The sequence below is a fragment of the Phacochoerus africanus genome, chromosome 8 (genome assembly GCF_016906955.1).
Source record: "Phacochoerus africanus isolate WHEZ1 chromosome 8, ROS_Pafr_v1, whole genome shotgun sequence".
Classification (NCBI taxonomy): domain Eukaryota; kingdom Metazoa; phylum Chordata; class Mammalia; order Artiodactyla; family Suidae; genus Phacochoerus; species Phacochoerus africanus.
The window spans coordinates 97,437,929-97,459,597 of record NC_062551.1 but is presented as its reverse complement, the minus strand read 5'-3'; the positions used below and the strand labels follow the sequence as shown (position 1 = coordinate 97,459,597).

Genomic DNA, 21,669 nt, shown 5'->3' with positions numbered 1-21,669 from the left:
CCTGGTGAGGGCACTGCAGCCTTGCTGAGCCCAGACCAACCCTCAGGGCGCAGCTTATCTGGGGTCTGGGAGGCAGATAATAACCAGTATGATCTTTCCCCTGATGTTCGTAAAAAAGTGTGTCTTTTTATTCATATTCAAATGACTGTCTGAAGGAACCACTACGGGCAATAAAATAGATATTAGGGGAAAATCTATTGGAAATACAGGTAGTCTTCTCCAGTTGCAGTAATTACCCTGTACATTTCAGCCTGGTTGTAACGGGATGGACACTTAATTCTGTTATTGCATCTGTATCATTGTGGACTCTGAGTAAATTATTTAACCTCTTGGGATTTATTCATTTTTTAAAAAAAAACAAAATGAGGAAGTTTGGCTAGATAAAAAAACTAAGCTCATATGCAACTTGTTGGTTTTATATCTAATACTCTGGTGATGCTGGATCACTGTTGTAAGGACCCTGCACTGCCCTTAGACTTTTAGAAAAACATCCTTCAAAAGTCATTCTTTTTAACAGGGTGTCAGGCAGGGAAATTAAAGAATGTCAGATACACGTTATTTTAATGAGCAAAGACCATGCCGAGGGTAGTGGGAGAAGTTACACCAACACATACTTTCTTATTCTCTTAAGCTAGACAATTCACCCTCCATGTTTGGGGACATTCCCAAAAGTTTCATTCTCGAAACTGTGGTCCCTTATCTCCTAACCAACTCTGTGCATCAACTCTCAAGGTCCGCCTGTCCTGCTTCGGTCATAGGACTCCATTCAGGTAAAAGCCAGGTGGGACACAACTGTCCACATTTCTATGTCCTCTTCAGGGCTGCCAGGGGATGGCATTTTACAAGTGAGAAGCTGCTTTCGTTAAGACAGGAGCTACCCTAAAAGTAACACCACTCTTAGGGGTGGAAGTACAGCATTTCTGTCACCTCCCTTGGCCCTGTGGTGACTTGATGCCGAAAAGAAAACAACTTTGCAATAATTAGCTCTATTTATGGCGGGACACTTGCAGCGGTGAGGCTGTTTCCGTGGCTGCCACGATGGCTACGTAAGAAAAAGTTCTCTGGCTGCGAGGCCCCCAAAGCGCCCCGAAGATTGGGGGGACATCAAGGAACAAAGAAATTTAAGAACAATAGAGGAAACCTTTTGGAGGCAAGCCCAGAAGGCCCACGTCTGGAAAGCTGCCACAGTGAAGCGGGGGCAGGCGGGGGGTTTCTGGGTCTAACGCTGCTCATCCCCAGTGACATCTTCCTCGTGAGGAAGCAGAGACACTGCTCTCCTCTGGAGCAGCCTGACCTCCCAACTCATCGCACAGGACAGAAAAAGGAAAAGGGGAAAAGCATGTGTCGACTATCACTTACGAGCCTCGGCGTTTGCTATCTGAAATTTCACTGAGAAAATCTGCATGCATATAATGTGGATAGATGGAAGTATTTTCAATGCGCTGTCAGAGTTTATAATTTTAAAAAGACATCTGTGTGGCTCCTCTCATTTTTCTCATAGCGTTTTTCCGAGGCAATGTAGAACAATGTTGAAAGCATGCTCTGGGGGATCAGAAAGACCTATATTCAAGCCTCAACATCTTGCTAGCAAGGTGACCTGGCAGATTTCCATGTCTTTTTAGGTTACCATGTCTGTTTAAGTTTCAGTTTGCTGATCTGTGAAATGCACCAACAGTGCCTACTTCCTGGGATGTTGTGAAAATGAAGGCAATTTCCATTAAATGCTTCACCCTGTGCTTGGTACAGGGGAACACAGAGTAAGGGAGCACCTGCTGAGGACAGATGTTCACATACTTTTGGATACTCTGTATCATCAATTCATGCCGAGGAAGAGGCGGAATCAGAACATGGCTTTGTGAGGGACCACACACGCAGGGGAAGGCGCTGAATTTGGACTCTGATTCTGTGGTCAGCCCATTCCTTAGCAGGCTTGGGAATTAGAATGGCCATTCAGAAGATCAGTGTAAATGTTTCTCCCTGGGGAATCTGTCCCCAGTGGTCTCAAGGCCCCTGCCCCTCCCTCCACCGTGGCTGGGCTGGGGTGGGGGGTGTTGCTGCTGCAGGGCTGGGGTCCAGCTGCCCGGGAAAGCCTGTTACCTTAACTTAGATATGTTCCCCCCTAAAATGTTAAAAAGCAATCCTCGCTTTTCAAAGCTAAATTAAAATGTGTACTCCACTAAAAAAAAAAAAAAAAAAAAATCCCTGAAATACCCAGCAAAGGCACTGAGGATACCGGCCATCCTCCACTGAGCCTCATGTGCACATTAGCGCCTCCCCCTGGAGGATTTCCATATTGGGATCCAAACCCTCCAGCTGATTAACTGCATTCTTGGCTCTGCCCCCCATCTCCCAATTTCCTAAATCCCTTGATTTTGCCTGTCTTTCCCCTCAGGGCACCCGTTTCCTTCTCTTTGCATTTTCTTTACCTAGCCTGGCATTCTGGCCTTGCTTTTATTCTGATTCAGGCTCTGACTTTAACCTTCTGGCTGTTAAATACGGCGCTTCTCTCTTGGGTTCTAACAGAGCAGGTGATTTTCTTGGCCTCTTCTCCCACTCTCCTTCGTGCTTCCACAGCTCTGGAAGTCCGCGTGTGCATTTCCTAGTGTGTGTCTACATCACTGTATTCTAATTACAGTTCTGAGGACTCTCTGGGGAGGGCAGAAGCCCAGCCTCGCTCTACCTGGGGCATGCTGTCACCCTCTGAATTTGGTGAATGACGTGTATGCACTGGACAGCCATTCTTAGGTGAAACTGAAGACACGAATACAGAGGCTTAATTCTGTACTAGGGATTGACTTGGAAAAGCCACATGTTAAGCTACTTTCCATTAAAGAAAATGGAAATTCTATCACTGTACAAGCTCCCTCAGTCTAAATCCATTTATGTGTAACTTCTCTAAGGTAAAACTGCACTCAGCCCATTCATTAGACCATTAGAAAAAAAGGAACTTTCATGCAATTTTGTAGTGTTTGTAAGTAATGTTTAAAGTGGAAGTTTTAAAACTCTCTAAGATTATATTCTAGACCTCAAAAGCACTTTCAGAAGACTGCATTCACCCATGAGCATTTGATTTGACTTAATAGCACATCTTAAATGTGTATGGTAGTAATGCCTCCAAAAAAATCTACTAGGCAGGACTGAGTGTAATGGCTCTAGATTGTGTGTATGTGGGAGAAATAATTGTAAAAATTCTACATCAGTCGTTTACAAACTCAGTTGGAATGTTCCTGCCATTTTTTCACATCATCAGAATTTATCAGTCACCCACTGTCCTCAATAACCCCTCCTTCACATCTGGTAAGGGCACGTCTAAATTTTCACCAACCCAGAAGTCAAATGTTAAGTATGGCTCCTCTTTCATCCAGCATAGGATTCTCCTTATAAAACAACATTGAGCATAAATAAATTCAGGGAGAAAGAAAGCTTATCTACTAAACAAAAGAGTGCACCCTATCATTCTAATGGGGAGAAGCCCCTTCAAAGCTGGGCACATGTCACATGCAGACTCAGAAGCACGTGCAGCCCAGTGAGGGGTGGGTTTGTTGGGTAACATGTCCCCTAGGGCACAGCTCTGGCTTTTCTTAAAAGGTCAACATTCAGACAAATGAGAGATTCCACTGGAAGGAAGACTGTGCTTCAAGGTCTTAATTATTTTACATGACTTTGCTTCTAGGTCCTTCTAAGAACTCCTGAGTGAATTCTCTGGCCTGTGACTTGGGTTAACGGGCATAGGCTTTCCCTCAATAGGAAAGTCTGAGACAATGGGGACAAAGCTTGTGCAGTTGTCCCTCAGAATCAGATCCAGGACCTCCTTGGGCACCAAAATCCATGGACGCTCAAGTCCTTACATAAAACGGCGTGATATCTGCATACAACCTGCACACCCTCCCTTATACTTTAAATCATCTCTAGACTACTTAAAATACCTAGTGCAATGTGAATGTCCTGTCAATAGTAGCTTGCACACGGCAATTTCCAGTTTTGCTTTGGGGAACTTTCTAGAATTTTTCTTTTTCTTTTTTGGCAGCACCCACGACATGAGGAAGTTCCCGGGCTAGGGATTGAACCTGTTCCATCACAGTGCCCTGAGCCACAGCAGTGATAACACCAAATTCATAACCTGCTGAGCCACCAAGGAACACCTGGAATTTTTTTCTTTTTGAATATTTTTGCTCTGTGATTGGTTTAATCTACGGAGCAGAAGCCGCAGGCATGGGGGCCAAGTGAACCAGCCTCCTCAGGCAGAGCCCATCACACTGACTCCTGACTTCTTTGGTGCTCTAGCCCCCTCCTCTCAGAGCAAATGGGAAACATGTTATGAGTGACAGAGGGCGGCTCCTCGTGTTCAGAGGGATGAGTCTGACATAACTGCTCAGATTTCTAGCTGGCATCCTTAGCTCACTTCTCTGCCTATCAGCTATATACCTGGACTTGATTTCTCCCTCTCAGGCTGTCAACAAAACTGGTCCCAAAGGGGACCAGCCAGGACTCACTGCTCTTCCTCTGGGATGTGTATCGTGATGCATATAAGTTTTCACACTTCCTTGGAAGCCCTGTCTCCAAGGCTTCCTATTTGGCTCTCAGCCTCAAGAAGAGACTGGACTGGAAAAGCAATGGATCTTCCCAAGAGTTATTTTGTTACCTGGATTTATTGCCAAATGCCTGTTTCTATTACCTGAATGACTGACTTGATACTAATGACATCACGCATAGGACCAGATATTTTAATTCACCTACTTCACCAAGTAAGAAGAGTTTTGGTAAATTAGAACTCAAAGGATCTGCTCTCTGTCCTCTTGGGGCACTTGAGGATAACGGTACACACAGCACGTATGAAAGCTCACTTTATGATGTGTGGTTACAGGCATGTTTTATCTCCCCAGCTGGGTGAGGTCTGCCTAAGGCTGTGCCTAGCTCTGCAGGTTTTTTTGCGGTAGGCGAATACATGGTGAAATCTGATGATGCATAATATGGTTCTTCAATATGTTGTTCTTTCAAGAAGAGGTATATTTAAAGAAATTGATGTTTTAATGCTCTTTTAGTTATAGATGCATTCAAGAAATATCTACAGGGGGTCAACTAATGGTGCAGCCCCCAAGGTAGGTGAGACATGGACCCCGTGGTGGATTTTACAGGGACTCCAGGCCTGAGGGGCGGAGGTCTTGGGCAGGGGAGATAAGACAGGCAGGCAGATGGACGGCCGAAGGCCAGTGCTCCGCGGATTCAGGTCACGCTCAGCGGGACGTCGGCAGTGCCCGGCAGGTTTGTGGAGGTTCTGGTTCTTGAGCTGAGCTCCAAGTGACGTGTGCAAGAGGGCCGAGAGCTCTCAGGCAAGCCTGGAACTACGTCTATCAAAGAGTGACACCAATAGGACACACGTCTGAACCAAGACCAAAGCCGAGCGCCAGCTGAAGACCGCGGCCCCCTCCGTGTCCACCTGGCAGCATAATTCGGTCCAGACGCCGAATGGGTGGGTTTGCAAAATACATCCACGAGCGTACCTGCAGCCCACGTCTGCTATCTGATGACTTCATTTTTTCATCTACTAGGTAATACAGTTGTTTAACACCCCAAGTGCCCATTAATAAAAAAGAAACCAAGAGAGAAAACATTGAAGTACCCACCTATTTATTATTAGATACACGCGCCCATTGACCTTGGCATGGCTACGCGGGAAGCACAAGGTGGCACGCAGTGGCAACAGGGAGACAGTCGGAGAAAGAAAGAGGAGATTGTTAGCCAGAGAGAACAGGCCGACTGTCCTGCAAGCTCTGCGTCACCCAGTGTCATCGACACGGTTCGTGCCCTGAAGAAGGGTGCAGACAACACGATTCAGCAGCGATGTGGAATCAAGAGTCGGGAGACGCTTGATGGCAAAGCCGCCCCATCCCTCTCCCTCCCAGGCTCACACGCCTTATCAAAAATCTATCAGGTGTTGATGTTCAGAGTACATTTACCAAATAAAATACAGCCTAGGAGACTAATTCTCGTTCCTTCCCCAGAATTAAAAAAAGAACATCCTCCTGAGTATCCATATTCAACGTACTGTCTTCGAGGTTTTCTTAAACTGAAGTTAAAAAAAAAAAAAGTCATTCTACTTCAATAGGCATCAGAGCACTTTATAATATAAATTATGGACGAACTAGAGTTCCCGTCGTTGTGCAGCAGAAACAAATCCAACTAGGAACCATGAGGTTGCGGGTTCGATCCCTGGCCTCACTCAGTGGATTATAGATCTGGCATTGCCGTGAGCTGTGGTATAGGTTGTAGACGTGGCTCTGATCTGATGTTGCTGTGGCTGTGGCGTAGGCCAGCAGTTGCAGCTCCAATTGGACCCCCAGCCTGGGAACCTCCATATGCGAGTGAGGCCCTAAAAAGCTAAAAAAAAAATTATGGACAAACTACAGTGATGGATGTTTACATAAGTGATGGATATTTAGTACCTTACGATTTAGTGTCTACTGTGTAATAATTACAATTACATGCTAGTATAGGTTTTCTCAATATATAAATGAAATGGTGTTCCTGAGAATGCCTACCTAGAAATAATAATAGTTTCTCCTTATGTCGATCATAAAATGTTTCCATAATGCTAACTTCATAAACGCTGTAAGACTAATATAGTCTTATAGACTTCAGACATCTGCCTCCAGTGCCCACCCAAAGCACACAAACAATGGAGAAAACAGGAAAAGAACAGCTGGCTATTCACAGAAACAACAGCACCGGGGTCAAATGAAGGGGTAAAACACATCAATTACCCCCAATTTGGGAGTCTCTTCCTATAAACCATCTATTAAAAAGCCATTCTATCCCAGCTCTGAAAATATCTTTCTCTTCACCATTTTGATCTTAACGTAGCCATTTATTCGGGCCCTAGGTGAAAATGACCATTAAGGAAAATACTACAGTGAAAAGGAGTTGCTAAAAAGATGGGATACCTATCCTACTTCCCAAGTCGAAATCTGGGGACTCTTGCACAAAATCCCAAAACACTGAACTCGAGTGAGTCCTTTGAATTCCCTGAGTTCCCAGAAAGATGCTTTGCACAGAGCCAAAAATTATCCCGTGTGCCTAAACCACCCAGATGGCTGACATCACACACTCTCACCTCACCCTTTACCCTTCCTTGGAGAAGCAACTGTCAAGGGGGTGTTGAGGGCTGAGCCGCAGCCAGAGGACTGAACAGGCCTCCTTCTCTGTCCTGCCCGGCGTGGAGGGTAAGAGCTGCAGCCGCAGCAGAAGCAGGGAAAACACATCTTCACCTGAGGTTGCCATCCTCCTCCAGAACCCACGTAATTAGATCATGTTCTATAGACTTAAGGGGAACCCTGCAGAACAAATTCAGTTTTCCATAATTCCACTCCCTAGCACAGCAGACCACAGGGCAGTGTGCTCTTTCACCACCGAGTGCCTGATGAAATACCACGTCATCTTCTTTTGATGGACACATTCTTCCCCTTGAAAAAGAGCTAAGGGGAATTTTCAACAGTGGCGTCTCTGCTCCTTTTAATCCAGTGCTTTGCTCCCTTATGTGCTCGCCATGTGTTTTTCCAGGAACTGAATCACAGGCTATTATGTGGAAGAGAGAGGAAAATCAGTATTGGCATTCATTAAACGAATGCCTGCAATTTTCCTGTGACAGAACAAACAGGGGGTAAGTGACGGCCCGCCGAGGTTTCAGCACACATGGCCAGGGAGCGCCACATCCTGTCTGCTGCTGGGAAACAATTTGTGCTTATTGATGGGAAGGGAGCTGATAAAAGACACGCTGCCTCTGTTTTTTGCTTAAATGTCATTCTAGTTAGTAGTAGATGGCAAGTTCTTTCTTTTTAGCCAGGGAATTCTGCAGTACACGCTCACTCACAGCGACTTCTTTATTGCCTGTTAGTGTGACAGAAAATTCACCTTCTCAATTAGCCAGATTCTATAAATATCCTAGAAATATCTCTACCTGCCTGGACATAAAATACACGTCACCATTGCTCGAGAATTTGTCTGCAGCAGCTGCTCTGAACCAACAAGACCACTGCGTGAACCAGTCATAAGCCAATCCCAACTATTTCAGAAAGTGCCCATCAAATAGTCCCCATTTTTCTCATTTTTCCCCCTCACCACCAGGCTGATGCTCATGGACAGTTCGGGACTGAAATTCTGAGTTAGATGCCTGGGGGGGATCAAGGCTGCCTTTCTGGCTGCGGGAAGCAGGCGCCTCCTGGGCTGGCTCACCTGTAGATAGTGCTGTCTTCCTTGCTGGGAATGGACTTCAGGTCAGTGAGTTCCAGGAACCGATCGTGGAAATAGTGCAGGTGCAGGATACACACCAGCAGAAAGGAGGTGGGGATGAAGATGCGAGTGAAGAGCTCAGCCACGGTGAACTGCTTCAAGCCAAGGTCCTCCAGCCTGCAAAGCCAAGCAGAGCGAAGAGCAAGAACCCCTTCGTCAGGGCAGCCACACGCTCCTGTAACCCACCATCGCCCCACCAGTGACGGCGGCCTGCTGCCCACATGGCAGCGTGGCCTTTGCCTCCACCAGTCCAGCTTGCTGCCTGCCCGGTGCTCCACAACAACCTTGACACAGGCAGCGTCCAGGGCTGCGTCTCCACCTTGGCCTCCTTCCGCCTGTCCTCCTCGGGAATGATCCTGGCTGTGCCTCCACACCATCCTGGTTCTTGTCCCCCTCCTGCTAGACTCAGATGTGGACACAACCCAGGCTCAGCCGTGAGCCTTGAGCTGGTCTCCCCAGGTAATTTCACCTTGACAGGGAATGTGTGCACCGTCTTTACGCCTGAAACTCAAGTGGACGTTTATAGCTGGGCTTCACCGTGGACTCTTCCACCAAGTGTTTACTGGAAATTGGTTGTTTCACTGTGATTTCACGTTAGGTGTTTTTGAGACAGTATTCTTGATTTCCCTACTCTTCTAAGCAGCTGAGCTGTCCTCCCACCCAGGTCTCCCATGGAACAACCACCTGCCTTGTACAAAATGCCCAGCGTGGCGTGTCTCCCTGCCTGCTTTCTGTGCCTCCACGGCTCGGCTCCGTCGTCCACATTTCCTCCAACCTCATCTCCTGGCTGGCTCCAGCACCCCTGTTCGAGGTGCACCTACCACCGTCCCCCACCAGGACCCCAGCTACTGCTGGCTGGCCAATCCAACTGTGTCCACTCTTGCTCCACACACACCATTTTTTTTCTCTGCCAGTCAAGGATTTGTTAAAGACTTTAAAACAATTCACCCAGAATGAAGGGAAAACCATCACTACCTATAAGCCCTGCACCTCCAGGCACCTGGCTGACCTCTTCCACCTCTCCCTATGCTCCCCACAGGTGAGCCTTGCCGCCGTTCCTCATACACACCAAACTCTGCCCTGCCTCAGGGCTTTTGCACTTCCTGTTCTCTTTGTCTGGAATAGTCTTCCTCCTCTCAATTCCCAGCTCACACGCTTTTCTAAAGATAAGCTCCTTCTTCATGGAGTTTAAACGACCCCTCTACTGGGAAGCCTGCCCTGACCACTCCATCTATAGTGAGTGCTTCAACACTATTCACTGCCTCAGCTTGTTTTTGTTTCTTTTGGAGTTTGCAATTTATATGGACCTTAAGTAGGCTTTTTGGTTTGTTTTCTCTCATAGAATGTAAACTCCACAGTTCAGACTCTGTCTCTCTTGCTTCTGGTTGCATCTTCAGGTGCAGAACAGTGTCTGGCCCATGGGAGGCACTCAAGAGATATTTATTGGGAGTTCCCCGGTGGCCTAGGGGTTAAAGGATTACATGTTGACACTGCTGTGGCGTGGGTTGGATCCACATGCTGTGGGTGTGGCCAAAAATATTTGTTAAAGGTGTATTACTCTAGATACACGGGAAGCCTTCCTTCCAAGCTTTTCTCCTAGCCACCTCTGAATATTCAGCTCTATGATCAGTTCTGGTGAGACAGCTAAACAAATTTTAATAGTTTACAAAAGCAAATTAGAAAAGGCTAGAGTTCTATCTATTTTATGAACCAGAAAGGTCTCATCACCACTAGCCTCTTAGCCCTTTTTCTTCGGCACCCACCATCCCTTAGGATCTTAGCACCGGCTTCATCAGTGAGGAGAGGCTGCTGCATTATGTCACAAACCCGAAGGCGAAGAGCTAGGAAGGCAGCAAGCGTGACTGTGAGGAACTGGGTAGGTGCGCTCCCAGCGGAAGTGACATCAGAAAATGCCATCTCCTTGACAAGGTGGTGATGAAACTTCCCTTTTCCAGTCGATACTTACCGAGTGCCCACTATGGGGTAAAAGCGTGGGACTAGGTCACAAGAACTTAGTGACTGAGACATGAATCCTGTCCCTAGGGAATGCCTAGCCAGTGAGGATGTCATGTTTTACTCAAATCTCTCAGAGAAGATTTGAACACTATGCATCCTGCTTGTCACTTTCCATCCCACTGCATACCACAACTGCTTACTTTTCCTTTTTCAATCCCGTCATGTTTTGCCACAGGCCAGGGAAATTTTCAAACTGATACGTGTAGATAAAGATAAGCACCAGCATAGTGTAGATAACCACTGACATCCAAAAGTATTTCAGAATCCGCCTCCACCATTCATAGTGCACCTGCGAATCAGACGTTGACAAAGAAGAAAACAAACTGGTTAGAGGCAACCTCACAAAAATATCTGCTGTAGTCCACAAAGACACGTGATTCCATTCACATGTGTTTGAAAACAAAGTCAAGTTCAGTTTTGGATTGTGAGGTTCTGGTTCTCATAGAATTGAGTGGATGTGGCTGGGAATCCGGTTCTGCTAGAAGCCGTGAGCTGTGTCTTTGGACCAAGTCGCTGGACCATCCAGAGCCTATTTCCTCCTCAAGAGTATTTACCTTACCGTTGTCCTGAGGATGAACTAATGATCTTTTGAAGGTTCTCACTATGATATCTGGGCTGTAGAAGGCTTTCAAGGAGGCAGGAGCTGCTGCTGCTGCCCTCAAGGTCATTGCTGGGGAGGCTGTCCGTTTTGAAATTCCAAGTGATGCCGTATAAATACGAACGTGAAACCACCAGAGAGGGAGACATCCTTCTTCACCATAAGTGTGGGGTTTTCATTAGAGAACACCTACCCGGGATTTCAAGTAGGATTTCAAAACTTGATTGATTTCAGTTGAGACATTTTTACCTCCACATGCAACAGACTCCTGTTTATCAGAGTTGCTTTATTTGTTTTCTGGTTCCCTGCACAGACATTCGACTGTTGCACATGTTTCTATCCCTGGGTTCTCTTCCATCACCAGGTAAAATGGAAAGGGTGAAGAGGCTAACTCATTTTAATATAACCGTTCATAAATTCTAATTAATGAAACACTAAAGTGATGATGTGTCATACGTATATTTGTACACACACACACACACACACACACGATTTTCTGACTCTAAAGTCTGAAATACAAACGAACTGAGTGTCATGCAGTATTTTATGTTATCCTGCCACTGATTTTATGTTCCTATTCAAAAATGTCATCTAATGATATAGGCTTCTTTTTTAATTAAGAATTTTTGAAAAATGTAAATATTTTTTTCTGACTTTTAAAGACTCTACCATTTAAAATAAGTGAGCCAGCTGAAGAGGGCCTTTTCTTATCTCAGGATTCCTCATGCGTGACATTGGGATCTCACCGACCACTTCACAGGATGTGTCACAAAGTGAGAGTAACAGGGTCTCTCTGAAGGAACCTCACATATATTCCCAGATGGATGCAAGGAGGACAAAGAGGGACAGCTGGTCACCCACCTGATACAGGGCCACGCAGAACAGGAAGAGAACCATGTAGATGATCTTGTACATGACAATTTTCCCCTCGAAGCTGACGAAGAAGAACATCCCTCCGCAGACATAGATCCAGTACTTGATGAAAAGGGCCACCACCAAGTTCCCCAGCACCTTCATGACGTCCTGGTCATCCTCCTCCTCCTCCTCCTCCAGTTCCTGCTTCTCTTCCTTGGTCATCTCTTCGTCCTCCTTCTCTGGGGCCTCCCCATCCACGTGCACATCCTGGTCATCATCTTCAAAACAGAAGACCGAGCTGTTAAATGGAGCCGGACCCCTGACCAGAACCACACTGACCCAAGTGATGCACCTGATGCAGAACCATTTGATCTGAATGATTTTAGACAGTTCTAATACCTGAGCCAGAATTTACGTAACTAATCAGAGCCCATTTTCCTAAACTTCCTGAAACAGTTTTCAAGAAATACATTTAGTATTATTTCTACACTAATCTTTTTATAATACCTATTCCATTTCCGATATCCAGTGACAGCTATAATTACTACAGGATCAAGAAAAATAAGTAGGCAACAATAACACCAAGCAAAACTACTATGACAATTTCAAATTCCAATGGTCACATGGCACTAGACCATCCTAGCAGAATTGTACTGAATCTGGGCTGATGGTAGTAATCTTAACCCAAAAGCACACTTTTAAAGATCTTAGGTAAGAGTTAGAGCTAGATATAACTGAATTTAAATTGGCTTGAAGATTAATTGTAATTTAACTAAGGTTAAGTAGTTTTATGCATTGGACTTAAAAGCTTGTTTGGACTTACTTTAAAATGTGCTAATATATAGGACTCATCTTTGTGTTATTAAGGCAACTACATTTGAAAAATTTATTCAAATGACCAAGAGATCCACAGAGTGAGGGGATTGAAAGTGAAGTGAGAGGCCAGAGTAACTATTGATCTTAAATGATTTTATTCTTTCTTTATTTGCATTTTAGGGCTGCATCTGCTGCATATGGAAATTCCCAGGCTAGGGGTTGAATTGAAGCTATAGTTGATGGCCTGTGCCACAGCCACAGCAACTCAGGATGAGCTGCGTCTGTGACCAACACCTCAGCTTGAGGCAATGCTGGATCTTTAACCCACTGAGCGGGGCTAGAGAGCAAACCCAAGTCCTCATGGGTTTGTAGCCCAGTGAGCCACAATGGGAACTCTGAACTTATTCTTTATATAAAATAAAGAATGATTAAATTCATCATCAGAATTTAATCATTCTGTTCATAGAGATATCCAAACTCAACTAGTCAAGATTTAAATCTTACAGACTTTTGTTGCTGAAAAGCAGTGCCATGTTTAGGTCTAAATGGGAAGCCATAAGAAAAGGGTGAGTGTGTCTGGGTTGGCTTTTCCCTCCTTACCAGGTTCATCTTAAGGTTACCAGCCCAGACTCTGCAAACTTTTATGGCCTCCTTTTCAGAGACAAGGCTACATTAAATTACACTTATTGGTATATCCAGGCCAGCAGAGAGCGAGCGGTTCTCATTTCACACCTACAGCAGGTCTAAGACCACAAGGTGATCATCCAAACAGCCCCTTCCCCTTTGGACTTTATGGCACATTCATTTCTGAAAAGGACAGGATCTGAATTTAAAAGATCTGGACCAGCTTCTTGGTACTAACACTCACTAAAGTGACCCTGGAGAATCGAGTGAATCCCTCTGAGCCTCAGCTCCTCTTCCCTTAACTGGAATTACTTTTGTGAGGATCACTCGTGAGTGATCATGAGGATCATGCTCGTGAGGAATCATTCTCGTGAGACACAGGTTTCTGAAGCTCCTGTGGACACCCAGGTGCTGGGGCTGAGCCCTGGCACACGGGTCTTCCTCTGCCTGTGTCAGCGCCTGGCTTCCCACTGGGCTGGATGGCAAGCTTCTGCGATGTCCTCTGGGGCCTGTCCTCCGGTCATGTGCACCGATTACCTTTTTCTTCATCTTCCTGGCTGCCGATCTTGACCTCAGACAGGAGAGCTTCCTTTTCCTGGAGAGCTTTTTGCTCTGTGAGATGCTGTCGCAGCAGTAGCCAAAAAGTAATGGTGAAAAGGATCTGAAAGGAGAAAATTTGGAAAAGAAGCATCACATCATCGAAGTATAGGCATATTTCAACAACTTCTAGGCCTGCTCTGCGTGGCACTGGGAGCACATGAAATAAAACGTTCTACTTGAGATGGAGTCAGGCATCCCCTTGGTTTAGCTGAAAGTGACTGGCTTTTAAATCTCCTCTCTCGAGGGTGCTGGCCTGCCGTCCAGTGCCAGAGGCGCGTTCACGCCTGGGGAGCTGGGTGAAGAAGCCCGGGGTAGTCGGGCTGGAACCTGCCCAGGGCCGGTGGTCTCCTTCAGGTGCAGGTCCCTGACTTCCTGCCCTTTCCTGACATCAACGCATGTGTAACAGGAAGACTGTTCTTCTACGATCCCCACTGTTTCTGCCATGTCCCTTACTTTGCGGAATCCCACAGATACGGAGAGAACACAGCAAGCAGAACCTGTCAGGAGGCCCATTCATCTCCCAAAGCTGAAGGGGCAATTGTTCTAAGTGTCCACACACTTATATTAACATTTCCTTGAGGGCGAGGAACAAAAACTCAGGATTTCAGGGAACTGTGTTCTTCATGGAATACAGAGCCAGGCACATAGTAGCCTTTCCGTACTAGCTTTATTAAGATAGAATTCACATGCCTCACGACTCACCTATTTAAAGAATGCCAATCAATTTTTAGTATATATATAGTCTTTTTGCCATTTCTTGGGATGCTCCTGCAGCACATGGAGGTTCCCAGGCTAGGGGTCCAGTCGGAGCTGTAGCCACCGGGCTACGCCACAGCCACAGCAACGCAGGATCCGAGCTGCATCTGCGACCTACACCACAGCTCATGGCAACCCCGGATCCTTAACCCACTGAGCAAGGCCAGGGATCGAACCCGCAACTTTATGGTTCCTAGTCGGATTCGTTAACCACTGAGCCACAACGGGAACTCCCAATTTTTAGTATATTAACAGAGTTGTGAAACCACCACTGCGATCAATTTTAGGGTGTTTTCAACCCCCAAAAGAAGCCCCATAACAGTGGCCCTCTTTTCCCCCTACCCCATCCCTAGCCAACCACTAACGTACTTCCAGACACTACAGAGTGCCTAACCTGGACATAAATGGAATTATGTATTATGTAATATGCATTCTTTTGTTGTGGCTTATTTTACTTGACATAATGTTTCCAAGGTTTATCCATGTTGTAGCATGTATGGATAATTCATTTCTTTTTGGTATCAAATAGTCTTCTGTAGTAAGGATAGAATATTTATCTATTCGTCAGTTAATGGGCATTTAGGACTTTTTAGCTATGACAAATATCTGCCATGAGTATGCATGGATAATTTTTTTGTTGGGATATATATTTCCTGTGCTCCTTGGTCTGTACTCCTAGGAGTGGAACCGCTGAGTCCTAATGATAATTTTAGGTTGATATTTTGAGGAACTGACAAGACTATTTTCCAAAGTGGTTGCACCATTTCCCATTCCCACCAACGTGTGGGCCACTCCAAAATCCCGCTTCCTCTCTGACATCTGGGATTGTCATGCTAGTGGGTATGAAGTTGTGTCTCACTGTGCTTCACAGTAAGATTTTAATAAATATTTGCCAAAGAAAGAGAAAAAAAAAAAAAAGACTAACAAGTGGGTCATTTTCATTTGGAGTAACTGCCCAGTTAACTATTCATAAATGTCCACTTACCACTGACTTTCAACATAAACTGGTGCCAGTAAGTCCCAATAAACACACTCAATCAAGAACCCGAGGACGCAGACGTCTGAAAATCTGGGACTGAACTTCTGGAAGTTTGAAAGCTTTGTTTTTGTGTTTTCCTGTTCACTTACCTTTGAGGCAAGTTCCCCTGGCTCCTTCTTTTCTAAAAATCCTGGGACCTTTTTAATTTCAGGGAGCTCAAAACTCCATATGTACTGTAACACAAGCAGCAGGTTTCCGTAGATGACCATGAACGGAGAGCTGATCATGGCATATTTCCTCCTGTTGCGAATCATCCAGAGCGTGCAGGACCAGATCAGCAGCACGAAGGTCAGCCAGCTGTGGTAGGTGATGCTCCAGGCCTCGAGGGAGGAAGGAGAAGAAAACCATGACGTCAGTACGAGGCAGGTGCTGCCCTCAGAAGTTAGAGGGTACATGGACAGCAAAGGCCCATGAGATTCACGCTCAGGAAGGACAGGGTTGGGGGGAATCGCAGGCGGACTTCCTAACGTGCAGGGGATGGAGAGAGGGGAGGCTGCTCCTGGGAGATAACATTGCCCTTCGACTTCCCAGAAGGAAGAGGGCCGGGGGGTGGGGGGTTGGGGGGTGGGGGAGGGTCTTCATTCCCGCCCTTTGCCTTCCAGCCCCAAATGTCTTCCTTTTCACCCTGCTTTGCAGGATTAAGAGCAACTGTAAGCTTGCTGGGGGGTCGGCCATTCTTTTGGGGTGCCGGGTGAGTGGGGCTATTGCTGGGTTCAGAAATGGAGGCTGTGGGGACCGCCGGGATCCGTGGGTGGGCTGGCCTCAGGGAGCACCCGCAGCAGAGCAGCCGAGAAGAGAGACGATGGGACTCGGCATTTCCAGAAGGCAGGGGCAGGCTAGGCATCTGCACACCCCACACGGCAAAGCCGGTTCATGGAGAGGCCACCTTGGCCTCTGTCCTGTCTGGGACAGGATGCATCTTCCCTTTACACCAAGTCCCCGAAGATCCAGGGTACACCTGGAAGGGCAGCTTCCAGAACATTCTACAAAGTCAGGTTGGTGAATATTGTTCAGGAATCTATCCTCTCTTACCATAATCTCAGATACCAAACTTGGTGTGAAAAGACCTTTAAAAATATTTTCTAGCCATATTTGGACCTAACTGAAATCAATCATATTCCTGACTATCATGAATTCTCAAGAGTTAATTGTAAAAATCGAACACGTTTTACAAGTCTGTTTTGCATCTGGGAAGCAGAAAAGTATTAAAATAAATCAGATAAATGAATAAAGTCAGCACAGAAGAAACAATTCCTTGTAGTAATCTGCAAATCTGTCCTAAAGCACAGCTAGCTTTTTTAGTGCAGAGTTATTTTAAATTGTTGGCTAAAATATATGGTAATTATAAACTAGACATTTATATTGCTTTCATTAAAACTGAGTGATAACTATTATCAAGGTCTGAATTATTTTCATGAAAATATTATTCCCTGGAACTGGCATTATCAAAGGTAGGTGACATTGAATGCATTTATCCCAGGATGAAATTCAGCTCTGACCTTGCCATTTGTGTGTGAGTGACCCAGGAGCATATTTTCACAGATACTATAACTCCAGCAGATTTTTGCCCTGTACACTATTTTTGTTTGGGAGGATGAGGGTGAAAGAGAGAAAAACAAATTACGAGGCTCTTATTACACTCCTCTCCTCTTTCATGCTTAAGCTGCACATGCCTCTCACTTGTTGGGGGTAGAATCTGCATTACGTTCTTTCCTTGACTCAGTTTCAGGATTTTCTGATGCTTTGGTACATTTGCACTTTGTGGGTTGTTTTTTTTTTTTGCCAAGCCCATGGCATGTGGAAGTTCCCGGGCCTGGGATCGAACCTTCACCACAACAGTGACAACACCTGCTAGGCCACCAGGGAACTCCTTGCAATTATACTTTTTTCTTTTTTTTTTTCCCACTGTACAGCAAGGGGGTCAGGTTATCCTTACATGTATACATTACAATTACATTTTTGAATAAAGACATCTATCATTCTAACAGACTCCTCAGGACTACTCTTTCTGTCTGTGATTTAAAGTCTGCCACCCTGTGGGAGCTTCCAACGGAAACCAGGCACTTTAAAAACATTAATATTGTGGCTGTGTTAAAACAAGAGAAATGGTACCAGACAAGGGCATGTCTTCAAGGAAACATCTGCTCTCCTATGTTGTTCTTACAATAGATGTTTTTTTTCTACTAAGTAACTTCGTGTGTATTCCAAGTTTTTTTTTTAAGTGTCATTTCTTTACAAAAAAAAAGAACAAACTTATCTGGCTTATTTTGAGAGCAGAAAAAGAAATGTATATGCTCCTGAGTTCAGCATCAGAATTAGTTGATATTTGAAAATCATAGTTTTGCTGATTTTGGTTTTGTTTCAATTAGGGATTGATATATAGAAAGTGTCAAAAAGTACCCAAAGAGCACAGAATTAATATTATTTAGGGAACATAGTTTATAGTCCCCAAAAGAGACATTCTTAACTCCTGCCTCCCAAATCTCTCAGCTCTGGCCGTGGTCCTTGCAGAACAGGTTCACTGGGGAGACATCTAGACTGCGTGCCTGATGTTTAGGGGTTTTTCCCCCTATAATTTTGAAATAGTTTCATTTTTTAAAATCAAAAACAGTGTTCATGGGATCGCACCACTGGCCACAAAATTTGAAGCTTTTTGTGTTAAAGAAGTGTTAGGTTTCTCAAAGATAAATTAGCTTTCCCAAGAAATGTGTCTTTGGAAAGGGTAGAAATTGACCTTCTTTTATGTCCTGCTGATGGGGCCAAGTACTTTTTTTTTTTCTTTGTTGGCTGCACCTGAGTCATGTGGAAGTTCCTTTGTCCGGGAATGAACCCAAGCCACAGTAGCACCTGCAGTGACAACGCCAGATCCTTAACCTGCTGAGCCACCAGGGAATTCCAACCAAGGACGATTTTTGAAGCTGTGATGCTAGGAGATGGAGGGTGTTCCCAGACATGAGGGGAGACAGTGGTAACTGAGAACTCACAACCAGAAGCAGCTCTTGGGGACTCTAGTGTGGGATGCTTAGATTGGTAAACCTTTGTTGCAGCTCATGTGGAATAAAGTCTCACTGAAATCTAAGATGAGATGTGACTACAACTCTCATTATCTGAGGGGAATAAAAATGGTCCCTGTTACTCCTACACCCCTTCAATGCCTCTTAGAGAAACTAGCCATACATCCTTTTAAATGGGCAAAAGAGGGTACTGTCTCACTTGATAGGCTAATTTAAGAGAAAAGCACACACATTTAAATAGGTGAAGGAGCGGAGGATGGGATTTTGAAATCTAATCTGTAACGTAAAGGTCCCGTGAAAAATTAACATAAGCAGCCCTCCTCTGCCCAAATATTGGGAGGATGAAGATCTCTGTGCTGGCGGGGAGATGGTGGGGCTCAGAGCCCAAGGGCGTGAGTGCCACCCACCCCTTCAGCATGCGCGCCACCTCCTGGACGTACCATCATAGCGATAAGGGCACAGATGTAACTTTGTTTCATGATAAACTGGAACACAGAGACCATGGCATGGACTTTGACGCTCCTTTTCTCCTCGTGGCTCCTCTCCTCCTCGAATTCTTCTCTCTCTTCTTCTTCTTCCTCCTTCTTTTCTAGAGGGACAGATTATTTTATGTAAAATGTATGCAAATGTGTGAATTTCATATAAACATCCAGAGCAGTGGAACACATGTGTGTCATCTTTCTTTCAACACAATAAATGGGAGAAAAGGGAGAAAGGCCTCCTCCAAGTTTGGGTTCTCTTGGTTATTTTATTAGACAAAAAGATCTCTTTCTGAAAGACCTTCACCCACTAACCAGCAAAACCACTATGATTACGGAATCAAATTACAGAAAGACTAAAACACATCTATGCACATAGGTTTAACACCAGAAACAAGTTTATATGCTTAAAATAATATTTTATCCTTTCTTTTTCTTTCTTTTCTTTTTTCTTTTTTTGCTTATATTTGCTTTTTAGGGCCATACCTGTGGCATATGGAGGTTCCCAGGCTAGGGGTTGAATCAGAGCTACAGCTGCCGGCCTACATCACAGCCACAGCAACGTGGAATCCGGCCGCGTCTGCGACCTACACCACAGCTCATGGCAACCCCGGATCCTTAACCCACTGAGCAAGGCCCGGGATCGAACCCACATCCTTATAGATACTTGTCAGATTTGTTTCTGCTGTGTCACAACGGGAACTCCCTTGTCCTTTGTTTTTCAAAGTTTACCTATCTGGCCACTTATTTTATACCCAAGAACAGAACACACAGAGCAAGATGTAGGGACAAAATTTAGGCAGAAGTTAAGGCAATGAGCTTAATCATACTGATCACAGAAGAAAGCAACACCTCTGCTAAGAAAAAAAGAAAGAAAAAAGAACTGAATCATATGCACACTAAGGTATATGGAATGATTGGCCAACAGGGACCTGGTGTATATCACAGAGAACTCTGCCCAATATTCTGTGATGGTCCCTGTGGAAAAGAATCTGAAAAAGGGAGTTCCCGTCATGGCTCAGCAGAAACGAATCCGACTAGGAACCATGAGGTTGTGGGTGTGATCCCTGGCCTTGCTCAGTGGGTTAAGGATCTGGAGTTGCCATGAGCTGTGGTCTGGGTCACAGATGCGGCTCAGATCCTGAGTTGCTGTGGCTGTGGCGTGGGCTGGCAGTTGTAGCTCCAATTAGACCCCTAGCCTGGGAAACTCCATTTGCCAGGGGTGCGGGCCTAAAAAGCCAAAACAAAAAAAAAAAAGAATCTGAAAAAGAATGGATGTGTGCATGTGTGTGTACATGTGTGTACTGAATCACTTTGCTATACAGTAGGAATTATTGACATTGTAAATCAACTATACTTCAATAAAATAAAATAAAATAAAATAAAATTAAATAACAAATCTGATGAATGATGAAGCGAAGACAGACTGGGAGCCTGTGCCAGAGGGGAGGCTCCCTACCTGAGGAGTCCTCGGGCGGCTCCCAGCGGTACTGAGGGGTGGAGTACAGGTCAGCCTTGGCGGGGCCGTTCTCCAGTGGGAGGCTGGGGTGGATGGTGTGGTAATCCACGGGGTTGCCGTTCACGGTCACCAGCAGGCCCTGCAGGGGGGCGGGGGAGAGCAAAAGCACACTGCAACAGTCGCTCCGATTTTCAGCATGGACCCGCCTCTTTCCCTTCCACTACGTGAGCAACCTTGACCGTGCAGAACTGATGGGAAGCTGACTGTTGTGGGCAGTGATGCCCACCAGCAAGACAGGCCTGCACTGACCCCTCCAAAGCCGCCCTCCACAGTCAGCCTGGCCTTGCCCACCTTTGCGGCACACCACACCATTGCACCCTGTTCTCTGTAGGACGTGTGCAGCCTGGAAAGGATGCTGAGGTTTCCAGACCTGGTCTGGTCTCCTCTCCAGCCTCAGCTCAGTCCCTCCTCCTGGCCCCCCTCCACCTGCAGGAGCTCCAGTCTGGCCCAGGCCCTGCTGTGGTGCCTTCCCCACACCCAGGACTAAGCGGAGTCTCAGGTTAGAGGCACCTCTGCGCTTCTCTGCCTGGCACTGCAGCTGGCAATTCCCCTGCTCCAGCACCTCATACGACAACTGCAATTTCCCGTTTGTTCTTTCTGTCTCTATGGCTTTACATTTTGATTAGGCATATAACATATATACCTGTGTTACATCCAGGGGCGTGCAAAAGTTCCCATTCAAATTATAGAACAGGCATATCGGCAGAGCAAAATGCCTTTAAAAACCCCTCCAACGTGGCTTTTTAAAAATTTAAATATATTTTATATGTTTACACTTGAGCTCATGTTATATGAGTCAGTGTTTTAAAGCAATAGACCAGATATAATTTCTGCTAAAAAAAAATTCAAAAACATATGGAAATTTTATAGACCACGAAAATGTACTCTGAGGAGCTAATTCCATTTACGTCCCTTTTACATCACTTCCACGCGCAGAAATGATCATTCTGAGGATTTACTTACGTCAGATGGCTTGTAGTCATCCTGAGTCATGGACAAGAGCTGCAAGAAGCAAAGCAGGACAGCATGTTAATATGTGAGCGGAAATCATTGTGATGTTTATAGCC

The 21,669-nt window shown here is 45.5% G+C and overlaps 1 protein-coding gene across 1 annotated transcript in view; it reads right to left on the bottom strand.

Annotated features, from left to right (window-relative positions):
* Positions 1-21,669, bottom strand: part of PIEZO2 (piezo type mechanosensitive ion channel component 2) — a 302,891-nt gene that overhangs the window by 76,076 nt on the left and 205,146 nt on the right. Inside the window, exons 10-17 of the mRNA XM_047793685.1 lie at positions 21,566-21,604; positions 20,543-20,681; positions 19,045-19,193; positions 15,680-15,910; positions 13,733-13,856; positions 11,762-12,033; positions 10,443-10,591; positions 8,230-8,403 (exon numbers count right to left, since the gene is read on the bottom strand). Coding sequence (XP_047649641.1) covers positions 8,230-8,403; positions 10,443-10,591; positions 11,762-12,033; positions 13,733-13,856; positions 15,680-15,910; positions 19,045-19,193; positions 20,543-20,681; positions 21,566-21,604 — 1,277 coding nt within the window. The remainder of the gene's footprint in view (positions 1-8,229; positions 8,404-10,442; positions 10,592-11,761; positions 12,034-13,732; positions 13,857-15,679; positions 15,911-19,044; positions 19,194-20,542; positions 20,682-21,565; positions 21,605-21,669) is intronic.